Source organism: Delphinapterus leucas, chromosome 9 (assembly GCF_059928025.1).
Source record: "Delphinapterus leucas isolate spDelLeu-1000000601 "Yukka" chromosome 9, BTC_Dleu_Yukka2, whole genome shotgun sequence".
Lineage (NCBI taxonomy): Eukaryota > Metazoa > Chordata > Mammalia > Artiodactyla > Monodontidae > Delphinapterus > Delphinapterus leucas.
This window is the reverse complement of record NC_143137.1, coordinates 75,007,953-75,020,749: the sequence shown is the minus strand read 5'-3', so window position 1 is coordinate 75,020,749 and position 12,797 is coordinate 75,007,953. Positions and strand designations below refer to the sequence as shown.

At 42.3% G+C, this 12,797-nt stretch overlaps 1 protein-coding gene across 4 annotated transcripts in view; it reads right to left on the bottom strand.

Moving 5' to 3' along the window:
• KLHL7 (kelch like family member 7) overlaps positions 1-11,994 on the bottom strand; it is a 63,569-nt gene extending 51,575 nt beyond the window's left edge. For 2 of the 4 annotated variants that reach the window (XM_022588040.2, XM_022588050.2), the window contains exons 1-2: positions 11,619-11,729; positions 10,973-11,142 (exon numbers count right to left, since the gene is read on the bottom strand). Coding sequence is in view for 1 of the 4 variants with exons in the window: in XM_022588022.2 (XP_022443730.1) it covers positions 11,619-11,738 (120 nt within the window). In the remaining 3 variants the exon portion in view is untranslated. Of the gene's footprint in view, positions 1-10,972; positions 11,143-11,618 lie in introns of all 4 variants that reach the window. The other 2 variants (XM_022588022.2, XM_022588031.2) reach the window with 2 other exon arrangements.
• Positions 11,995-12,797: the final 803 nt, after the last annotated feature.

Here is a 12,797-nt window from a genome sequence, read left to right as displayed (position 1 = left end):
ACACCCTATTGACAGATGGGCAACTACCTGGCAATCCCCTATATGCAGTGCTTTTCTAGTAAATTAAGTTGGAAGATGAGGCTTTGCTTAAGACCACCCCTGCAAATCCTCTGTTCTCAACACCGCTTAGACACAGAAAGACACACACAGTTTATTCTCTTTTCAGGGAAAAGCCTCAGATCAGTGGTCTTCAAACCTTTTTCTTTAAGCAGCTGAATCCATTTTCAATCCATTTTCATTCTATCTATACAAATTAAGTGGTTTCACTTAATTTGTATAGATAGAATGGGTTCTAGCCAGAACTAGCCTGGCAACCAAGGCATGGAAGAGGCTACCCTCACTAATATGCTTAAGGATTCATTTACAAAAATTTTGTTTCTTATCTCAGCAATTAGTCTTTCTGGAGGTGGGTTCTGCTAGCAGTTTAGAGACTTGGGGACCCAAAAGAAGAATCATTTAATCAAGAGGTATAACAACATTTCCACAGAATTGACAGTTAAGACTGTGACCTGGCCATTTTGGCCTCCTCATGCCACTGGGTAAAAAGTTATTACATTTGGGTAGGCGCCTGATCCTGGCCACCAAGAAAAAAGTTGTTGCTCTTCCTCCATGGGACAGAAGATGACTGGAACTCGGGGACCCCCTTGGATACCTCCTGGTTGTTGGGAGGTATCTATGGGTCTTGAGTTCCTGCATATCTTCCTGGACATGCCAAGAATGCAAGGCTCTACCACTTTTTACCCAGGCCATCATTTCTCAGGGTTTTGTTGGCAGAAAGCGACCATAGGGTGAGATAATGTCTCCCCTCCAGGATAAACAGCAAGCCTGCCTATCATTTGCTATAAAAGTGGCAGATTCCTTATTGTTTATTCCTTAGCTACAACACAAACCCTAACATCCATCTGGGTCCCCATGTCACCCTCATAGTGCTTGTGGGGCAAGGGGAACTGATGCATACATGCTGATGCTGGTGATGCTGTGAACAATCAAGTCCGTTCTCTCTGACCTAGGAGTCTCATGTCTTCTGCCAGCATCCATTAAACAGCAACAGGCTAACTAATCAGCTTTTAAGTAGCATAAAATCAAATCCCAGACCCAACACTAGTACTGCCAACTGCAGTGGTAAATGTTAATGTAAGACTAAAGTAACCCTATACAGGCAAGACCAAAGGTTCAAGATACCCAGGAATAAAAGACCCGGTCACCCCATCAGATAAAGAACCTTAAGGGGTTGGCTAAAGACAAAGAATAGGAATAGCCAGTGAAGGAAGAAGTCACAAACACAACAATGAACAAATAATAAACAATGAATGTGGCTTCTACTTTTATTTTCATCTTTGCTTTTATATTTACCTAAGTTTTAACTAGTTTCCTTTCCCCTCCACGATCATATAAAGAATCTATTATTACATATACCCTTAGGATCTTAAAATGCCTACAGAAGGAATGGATATCACCAAGTGATCCTGGAGTTAGATATGGTAAGTGAAAAAATTTAATTGGTGATATATATATATAATTTTTAAAAAAATTATAGGACAGGGCTTCCCCGGCGGCGCAGTGGTTGAGAGTCTGCCTGCCAATGCAGGGGACACGGGTTCGTGCCCCGGTCCGGGAGGATCCCGCGTGCCACGTAGCGGCTGGGCCCATGAGCCATGGCCGCTGAGCCTGTGTGTCCAGAGCCTGTGCTCCGCAACGGGAGAAGCCACAGCAGTGAGAGGCCCGCGTACCGCAAAAAAAAAAAAAAAAAAAAAAAAGAAAAAAGAAAAAGAAAAAAATATATATAGGACAGAATAAGAGCATGCATGTTTGCATTGGACAACCTAAGGTATAGGTCAGAGTGGATATTTGTGGATTCTGGCAATCTAGCATCCAATTTCCCCTGCCTCCTAGAACCCCGAACTCTCATTTCTGGAAAAAATGTTCATTATGAACTATCCTGGGGAGAGGGCAATTCTCAGAGCCTGCCTCTCATTATGGAACCAGTAAATCAGATAATTCTTCTATTCACTCCTTAGCAGAGCCCTAATCTGGCAAACAATCTAAGGCCAACCAATTAGATACCTACTTCCAGGATTTTGAATCTTGGGTGAATGACAGAAAGATGGGGCGGTGTGTTGTGGGACGACGGGATGTCTTTATGGTGGCACCAACAAGTCGTCGACACTGTTCCTGCATTGTAACCTTGACTCCAGGGTTTCTGCAGCCTAGCTACCAAAGAATCCCTGGGCTTGTCTGCCAGGACTGCTCATCTTCCAGCCTATGGTGAATGGCGTAAGTTCCCGATACCCTTGCAATAAATTACTTTTACTTAAGACAGAATGGTTTCTGTTGCTGGTAACCAAGAATCCCAGCAGATTCACTGTGATAATAACAATACCAACAATATCTGTGTAACACTGAATAATTTATCAAGAGTTTTCACATTCTTTCTCTCATTAGTCCCAACATCAGTAAGGTAGGTTCAGTATGATATTATGATCATTGTGCACATAAGAACATAAAAGGCTGAAGAATCAACCTGCTCAACGTCACACAATTAGTAAGAAGACAGAGCAGAATTCAAAACCAGAAATCTGTTTGAATCCAACGTGCATGTTATTTCCACTATAGCACACTGTTTCCTAAAGCAATGAGTGACTAAAGGCAAAATTGCTAAAAGAAGTTTTACAGAAGACACAAAACCATTTTAAAATAATTTTTCACAGTAATAGCTTAGTGTAATATTAAATTGTGATCCAATTTAATTGCAACTCAAAGAGAAGGTCTAAGGCAGAACTCATTTAATCCTGGCACACCATTTTCCAGTAAGCTAACCTGAAATAAGATGGCAGGTTAAAAATATTCTTTTTTTTTTTAAAAAACATCTTTAAGATGGCATATTCTTAAGAGTGTCTCTCTTAAACGTTAATCAACCACATTTTTTGACAGCTCAACAGAATGTAACTAAATTATATGCTATATTATGTACTAAAAAATTTATCAGTGATTTCACTAATATGAATCTTTGCAGTAGATGCCAACTGGAGTAGCCATCTGACTTACAATTCCTCCTTCTCAGGAAATGGCCTCAATACATGGGCCTTTCAAGATCATGTTTGTGCTACATGGCCCTATTCTGCTTAGGATAATTTATTCACAGGATTAACATTTAACCCAAACTACGTCTATCAGATCCTCTCTCTCCAAGATCTGAAATTCTGAAAGAGAAACAGACTGCAAGTAGTCAGAGCTGAGGTGCAATTAAGGCAGTGTCCTAGAAAAAGGTCAGAGGCTTTTGGGGCTACCCTGGTTCTTGCATCTCCCAAATGTTGACTGTCCTCCTTCTTCTCAGAAGGTAATTTTAATACAATCATGTCTCTCTTAAGATGTGGTTCTGTACTCATTTATTCAACACACATATGGTGTCATGATGACAGTATGCACTAGATACTATAGAGTTTAGCAGAACATTGATACCATCTGGGAAAGCTTGGGCCACAAAGGGGGCAGTTTCCTCTCCATATACTCCCCACTCTGTCCCTGCTTTGTCCTCTAAAATTTGCTTCCCCCCCCCCACCGTTCCATTAAAACCTTACTTGCTAAAACCACCAATTTTCAAATCCACTGGACAATCTCTTTTTTGACCTCCCTAGAGCATTGGATACTCCCGCCTGGCTCTCCTTTGTAACTTAATCTTGGTTTCAATGACATTATTCCCTGCTGTCTTTCTTCCTCCCACACCTTAATCTCCAATGCACTTTTCTGCCTATCCTTTAAAATGTTGATGCTACCCAGATCCTCTGTCCACTCATCCTCTAGGTGTTATCAACCATACATATGATATCAACTATTGTATTAACAAATATTTGAGCACCTATGTAGTAGATGTTGGCAATATAGCTGAACAAGCCAAACACAGTCCCTGCCCTCATGCAGCTTAGAGCCTAGTAGCAAAGACATGTAATAAACTAAATAGTGTTTATTGCCTTTATAGAGCTGATAAATGCATGAAAGAAAGGAATAGAGTGCTGTAAGAGCATATGTAATAGAGGGGCTTGACATAATCTAGGACATTCAGGGAAGAAGTGGCTTTTAAAGTAAGAACTGAGGGACTTCACTGGGGGTTAAGACTTTGCCTTCCAATGCAGAGGGTGCGGGTTCAATCCCTGGTCGGGGAAGCTAAGATCCCACATGCCTCGGGGCCAAAAAAACCCCATAAACATAAAACAGAAGCAGTACTGTAACAAATTCAATAAAGACTTTAAAAATGGTCCACATGAAAAAATCTTAAAAAAGAAAAAAAAGAAAGAACTGAGGCATGAGTAGGAAGGGAAGCGAGTCATAGAACCTTTATGACAGGGCTCTGAAGGCCAAGTTAAGGATAAATATTCATTATAAGTTCATGATAATTAACCTCAAAAAATACTGCTGTCAATCCCTGGTCAGGGAACTAAGATCCCACAAGCTGTGCGGTGTGGCAAAAAACAAAAAGACGACGACGACTTAGATAGTGGGAATCTACTGGCGGTCCAGTGGTTAGGACTCCTACAGGGGGTATGGGTTTGATCCCTGGTTGGTCGGGTAACTAAGATCCCACACACCACGTGGCGCGGCCAAAACAGCAACGAAACAAAACCACACTGCCAGCCATCATACCATTTCTATTCTTCACAAAAACAACTTTCCTCAACCTCCAGCTTCATCTTCTTCCTCCTTCATTTTAGCAGATGATCTCATCTCCTACTTTTCAGAGAAAACAAAAGCCTCTAGATAGGAACTCCTTCATTCTCTTGATTCCAAACACACCCACCTATGTACCTACCACTCCTATGTACTCCTTCCCACTCCTATGGAAGAGGAACCATCCTCCTCCCACAGGAGATTACTCACCTTTACTTTTGGACTTCATCTCAGGAATCATCTATCAATCACCCATTCTGTTTCACGTATATTAAACCTCGCCATTTCAAATGAATTCTTCCTACTAGTTTTTAAACACACATACATCTTCCATTTAAAAAGCCTTTATTTGATTCCCTCACTCCCTTCAGGGCCAAATCTCAAATGAACTGTCTCAATTTTCTCATATCCTACTCACACTAATCTGACTTCCATCGTCTCCCCATCAAAACAACTCTCATCACAGTCAATAAGCCCCTCTTTGTTGCTACATCCTCTGAACATTTCTGGCTCTAATCTTACTCTGACTTCTCTTAGGCTTCAAAATTTGTCATCTCCCTTCTGAAACAATTTCTTCTCCGATTCTCAAAACTCTCATTTTCCTCCTACTCTTCTGGCCATTACTTTTTTGTCTTCTTTACAGGCTCATTCCCTACCCAGCCTTTATCCTAGATTCTTAACTCTCCACAGCTTCAATCAAGTCTATCTTCTATATGCAGATAACTCAAAACTTTATACTTTTAACCCACAACTCTCCAGACCTGTCAACTCATCAGATACCTTAATGTCTCAGGGGCACTGCACACTAAACTATCTAAAACACAAACTATAATCCTTTCCTCAAAGCCTTGATCCATTTCCAGTATCTCCTCTCTCAGAGAACTGTGTCACCATCCATCTAGTTATGCATTTCAGAACCCTGGAGGTCATAAATGACATCTTGTACAGAACCCCTCAGCATCCAATCAACCACCACCATCACAACAACAGCAAAAATAGCCAACATTTATTGAGAGCTTACTCATTGTCAGGTTCTGTTTTAAGTTATCTTAATTTGCTTTTCTAATTTAGTCATCACAACCACATATCGTTACCATCACTAAGTCCTGTTGATCTTACCTCCTAAATCTCTTGAATATATCATCTTTTCTTTATTGATACTGCTGTTGCTGCTATCACCTTAGTCCAAAGGACCATCTCACTGCGCTACTGTAACAACTTCCTGTTTGGTCTGCCAGCATCTACTCTGAGAGCTAATTCATTCACCACAGAGCAGTCAATCATCTTTTTCAAAAGAAAAACGGATACACCTATTCCTCCTCTCATACACATATATATTTGAAAGGGTTTTAGAATAAAAGCAAAACCCCCTAACTTGACTTATGAGGCTATACACGGGCAGATCTTTAGCTACTTCTCCAATTTCACCTTGCACCATCCTCCCCTTATGTTCTGTGCTCCAGTCACACTGGCCTTTTATCAGTCTCTTGTACCTGCCATTTTATGGTAAGTAGGTCTCACACAATGGGTTCTCAACAAGTACTCACCTAAATGGATAAGTTAGAAAGCCAAACTGAAATAGGGGAATAGATAAACAGTGAGCCAAGAGGCAGTGATTCTACCCACCTTTTGGTTTTAACAAGGGGGAGAGGGATATTATTTACAGGGAAATACTGAGACTAAGTTTGTTTGTTGGTTTAAAAGCTAGAGAGGTTAAAACATGCCTAAATGCTGATGGCTAGAATCTAGCAGAGAAGGAGAAGTTAAAGATGCCTATCAAAGAAAGAATAACCAATGGTGTAACTTTTCTGACTACACTAGTACTGAGAAAGTCAAAGCCCAGGTGAAAGTACTGGCTTTAAATGGCTTTATCCATTGTAGCAGAATTTTTTAAAAGTGCCAAAACAGGCTTATAGATTTGGTGGTGGAAAGTTAAAAGTTAGATAGTTCCAGACTAATCACTTCTATTTATTTGTGACGTCAAAAGAGGGATGATGTACTGAAAGTGAGGATACAGAGTAAGGGCTTGGGTTAGAGGAAACCAGTAAAATAAATAGTAAGTAGAACTGCTCACCAGTAGTACTGCCAGCCCAGGTGAAGTTAGGACTCACCTGGCAGAGGACTGCCCAGTAATGGGATATTCTTCAGCTGTGCTTAGAAGCGTTGCACAAAGAAGGTAAACAGTCATCAATGCTTTTTGCCCAAAGGATGTAAAAAAAGGACTGAGGGCCAAGAAAGCTTAGGACATTGAAAAGAGAGTGAAGAGAGAGATATATCTCCTAAACTGGACAGACAAAAAGAGAAAATAGAAGAGAGTTAAGAATAGGAAGGTCTGGATAATGGGAGTTGTCAATGGGAGTTGTTATGAAAATTAAATGAGACAATCATATAAAACACTTTGGAGAATGGCTGGTACAGAATAAGTGCTCGAGAAGTGTTTCTGTTATTGAGGATTTAATGCAGAAGGTTTAGATTATTCACAAGAGACCCTAAAGATTAATGACATGTAGTAATTGACAGTCTTGGAGAGGTGAGTATACAGAAGCTGAGTCATTTTAGTTAGTAAGTGAGCCCAGGTGACTGCCCAGCATCCAATCCTCAAATCAGCTTTGTGGTTCTCTCACTTAACTCTCAATGGGGCTTTAACATAAGCTTTTAAATTCTAATTATGTTTTAATTCATTTAACCTGAGGAAACTGTGAACTGCAGTGGTACTCAGAAAGTTCTCAAAACATCTCTCAATTGTTAAGGGTATTCTGCACTTCATTAACACAAAAGCAACAGCACTGGGTACCTGCAAGAGTGACTGTGACCCTGCCCTGCTTTTTAAAGCCCCTTTCTAGTGTAACATATAATAACATTAATCTAAAAAAAAGTTGGAAAAATGAATGAAAAGGTGCTCAACCAAATTAAATAAGATGCCACTATACGTCCACTAGAATGGCTAATGTTATAAAGACTGACAATACCAAGTGTTAGCAAAGATGTAGAGCAAAAGCCTCTCTCATACAGAGCTGGCCAAAGTATGAACTGGCACAACTTTGGAAACTGTACCACAGGATCTATTAAAGCTGAATGTAGCCTAACCTATGACTCAACAGCTCCACGCTTGGGTATTTCCCAACAAAAATGCAGAAATGCATACATGTACACATCAAAAGTCATGTACAAAATGTACAAAAATATTCAAAGTAGTACTACTTTTAATAGTACATGATAGAATGGATAAATTGTGGTGTATTCATACAATGGGATATTACATACAATGAAGATGGACTAGAGCAACACACAACAATATAGATAAATCTCACAAACAAAATGCTAGCTTTAGTGTCCATAAGTTTGTTCTCTACATCTGTGTCTCTATTTCTGCCCTGCAAACCGGTTCATCTGTACCATTTTTCTAGGTTCCACATATATGCCTTAATATACGATATTTGTTTTTCTCTTTCTGATTTACTTCACTCTATGACAGTTTCTAGACTTGGACATCAAGGCGGGAAAGTGGCGGGGGTGGTGGTGGTGTTGGGATGAATTGGGAGATTGGGATTGACATCTATACAGTAATATGTATAAAATGGATGACTAATAAGAACCTGCTGTATAAAAAAAATAAATAAAATTCAAAAATTCAAAAATAAATGCTAGCTTTAAGAAAGCAAGACACGCAAGTATATACTGTATGATTCCATGTACACAAATTCAAAAACAGGACAAAAAAATCTATGGTAGTAGAAATTAGAATAGTGATTACCGTTGAGGGGGTAGCAATTGAGAAGGGCATTAGGTGGAGACTTTCTGGTGTACTAGCCAAGTTCTTTTACTTGGAGGGGGTGCGTTCGTTTTGCAATAATCCTTTGAGCTGCACATTTATGATTTGGATCCTTTTCGTGAATCCTATACTTCATTGTAAAGTTTACTTAAAAACAAAAGGCTGGAAATGACTGAAAGGATAATGGAGGAAAAGGCTCCACGGGAAGCTGAGGCTGCGGGCTCAGCAGAACCCCCTTTCACCACTACGTATAGAGTGGCTGCAATGCTACAGAGACATGAAATGACCTATATCTTTTTCTAATATCACAAAACTAATTAATGATAGAGCAGGAATTGGGATTCAGGAATTCTAATTTCACAGTGTTCTTAAATTTGTATAGGGATGTTTCTGGGGGCCCTTGTCATCCAGGCACTCATTATCCTGATCCCCAAAGTAATGAGATCATAAGGGAAAGCAAAAATAGTAATAACACAAAAGTATTCACCATAGAAGAACACTTTTAAAACTGGTCCTCACTCAAACATTCCTCCTCTGGCTCAGACCAGCTTCTATTTCTGCCACTTCCCATCAACTGCCCTCGTCAGTCATTCTTGGTGCGCCTCTTCTGTGTTATGTTAAACAGAACAATACATGTATAATGTAAATCAACTGCAAAGTGAAGCTGCCCATTTTACAAAAGATGCAGGATTCCAAGAAGTTGGTAAAAGTGTTACTGGAGAACAGTCTGAATAACAAGCAAAGCCAATGACAAAAGGAGAAACTGGCAGATTAAGGCCAGTTAACCACTGGCAAAGAAATTCCTGATGTCTCACCCAGCATCCATTTTCCCCTTCCTACTCAGTAACAGAAACCTGGTATTGCAGTAACTTTATTTCTGTTTTAACAGTAAATAAGTAGATGCTAATATTGTTTAAAGCTAAGTCTAAGAAATGGATATGAATCAATTTTTAAACCCCAAAAGCTAAACATACAGTCTCAGACAATCCCCTCCTCCTCAACATCTGAGGCTGCAACCCAGTTGCACCCCATCTACGCAGGAAATGAGGCAATGCTTTACAATGCTACAGTCTGTGTATGAAAACACATATTTGGGGGAGTGGGAGGGTTGTTGGAAACAAATGTGGGCACTGGTGAACTGCGATGCAATTACCTTTCAGAGGCAGGCACTAGTTAAATGCACCAGCAATGCAAAGTCAGTGGTGTCCTAAATGTAAGAAAGGTTCACAGAAAAGGAACATGAAGGTATACATGGAAACAGATACATGAAAGTTACGTAAAATATTGAATTCAGGCATTCACAGCTACTTCAACCCAAAGACCAGGCAAGACATAAAGGCACTCCCACAAATATCTACTGCATTCATGCACAATGTCAGGAGCTGATGAACAAAGACAAGATCCCAGCAGAGTTTGCTTAAAGAAACCAAAGTTAATATCTTCATAAAACTCTTAAATTCCTCTACTGTTGTCCATAGACCCATCAGAACTGAAACAGGAGGAAAGGGGGCAGGGCACAACCTTTGAAAGAATGACACAGCCATAGAACATGACAAAAACTGGTTAGAGCCAACTAGGTCCAAAATGGTGGAAAGATCTGACTTCCAGTGCACCTTCGTCCTCATTACACGCTCACTGCGAAGTATTAGCATATGCTAAATGACACACCCACCAGTGCCCTGACTGCTCTGAGGTTAACCATAAAAGGCCAAAAAATGGGTGGTGGCCCAGTTCCTGGAAATCTCCGCCTCTTCCCCCCACCCCCCGAAATAGCTGGAATAATCCTCCCACTCATTAGTCTATGAAATTGCGCAGCCCATAAAAACGAACCACCCCACATTTTGGGGCCTCTTGCCTTCTGAGATGGCCCGCACCCGTCTGTGAAGTGTGTTTCTCCCAAGGCCGTTCTCGCCTTTTGAGACAGACTGCATTCTGTCTGTGGAATGTGTATCTCTATAAATAAATCCACTTCTTACCTATCACCTTGTTTTTCACTGAATTTCTTCTGCCATGAGACAAACTACCTGAGCTTTGGGAACTCCCTGGCGGCCCAGTGGTTAGGACTCTGCGCTTTCACTGCCGAGGGCGCAGGTTCAATCCCTGGTCGGGGAACTAAGATCCCACAAGCCACACTGCGCAGCCAAAAAAAAAAAACCCAAACAAAAAAAGCACCTGAGCTTCATTAAAGTCCTGAGACCAGGTGTGTGATCTCAATTAAAAGACGGTGGGTTCCAGTCCCTGCCTGTAGGTTCCAGTCCCAATCTGGGTTGTGTGGTTTCAGCACCACCCGATGAGCAAACTAGGTTTTGCAGTTACTTATACTCATGTCCCGCTTTTGTCATGAAAAACACGGTCACAAAACAAACATTCCCATAAATCTTCCTGGATGCATGTTTCTAGAAATAAAGCTTCCAGGACGAGAAAATAACCAAGTGACTTTTCTATGCCTACTGGTATAAGATGCTATGGAATTTAAAAACAAACAGATTCTCTAGTCTACATACTCTGGCGTTAAAACCCATTCTTTTCATAACCCACCTTTCGCCGACGTGCTGAAGACTTTCACTAATACGCCACACATCAAAGAACAAAGAACTCCTCTTAACAGAGGCACACGGTGCCCTTAAAAGGCGGCACGATATTTATCCACGACTGTTTCTGCTCTAAATTAACACGTACAGTTGGATTTGTCTTCTACTAGCTCCACCCTGGTAACACAGAAGGGGGGCGGGGATCCTTATTTTAGAGGAGCTGATGTCAGGCCAGCAATGCTTCTCCCTTCCTTGGGGGGCTTCGGTTTGGGCTGTGCCAGTGGGGTTCTTCGCCCGAGATTTCACGACACCTTAAAACGGCTGGCCAATGGAGGGCTCCTCGCCTCACAAAGAGATAACTAGGGCACAGCTGTTATACAACCGATACCCGACGCCGAATGCCGGCCCACGGGGCCCCATAGGAGTCAGGAGCCACAGCATCGGCGGACGACGAGGCACTTTTGCTCGAGAACTGTTTAACGCGACCCTCCACCGACAGCGGCTTCGCTGGCGTGCGAAAATGCAAGGAAGGGCGAGGACAGAGGAAGAAGAGGGTCGCGATCCCCAGGGCGCGGGTTTCAGCCGCGGCTGACAGGGGCCCGAGTCCCGGACCACCTCCCCGACGCCGTCGGTCACTCCCACAGAGGCGGTACCTGTTTCCGCATGTTATTCATGACGCCCATGAAGCCCGCCAACAGTTTAGCTTCCTCTCGAGCAGCAAGTTTCTTCTCGGTCTTCTTCTTGCTGCTCTTCTCCACCCCGGAGGCTGCCATCCTCCGTCAACGCGGTTCACGCCCGGGGCTCGCCGGGCCGGGCGAGGGGTTGCACGCTCCCGGCACGCTGGGGCTTCTCTTTACCAAACACCGAGGCCGGGACCACGGCTGCAGCGCCCTACTCCCGAACAGCGCGGCGCGGCCACTGCGGTAGGACAAGGCCCGGCAGCCACCCGCAGAAGCACGCGGGGAGACGATGCCTGCAACTCGCCTGCGTCTCCTGCTGAAGCAGAGCCCGGAGGAGGAGTCTGCGCACTTCGCTCAAGGGGGCGGGGTCGCTATGAAGGGAGCAGGGGGCGAAGCCTACGCGTCACAGCGGCGCGCCGTTCCGAGCGGCGCTAGGCGAGGGCGCCCTCTTGCGCTTGGCGCCCTGCGTCCTTCCCGCACAGGCTGAGTTTTCATTTCAAGGTGGTTCGAGGATGCACGTGCCGTTCCCTTTGCCCAAGACAGATTTTACACAATTGGATTACGTGGCGAGATTATCTTTTTTGGACAATTGGGTGGCAGAACACATTAAAGGGTCTCCCATTAATGTAAGCTCCGTAGGAGCAGGGTTGGTGTTTTCTTAACTGCTGTATCAGAGACTGGCATATTGCAGGCGCTCAATAAATATTTATGAAATGAGGAAAGACTATCACATACTGAAAGTTAAAGGTTTATTGCATGGAGTACAAGATTTATTTGCTTGGGATTCATAAGGCAAGAACACACAATCCCCATTGATGTCTCCTTGATGTAGAATGCCTGCTTGCTTAGGCTGTTTTACTCCTCAATGTTTGAGACTAAGATCAAGTGTCAGGTTCAGAAATCTTCAATTAGGCTTCCCCCAAGTGTTCTACAGAAACACGGAACTTAGTCACGGAACTCAGGAGCATGCTTTTGGTAACTATAATAATTTATTCTTTCTAGTATATGATAATATACAAGATTATTTGAAATTGTACATTTTACATTTTGAAAACATACATATCCCTTTAATTTGCTACCTAGGTCTAAATAGGAATACATAGAAACGTTTTAAAATAATTGACACTATCAAAGCATTATGCTTTCTCTTGA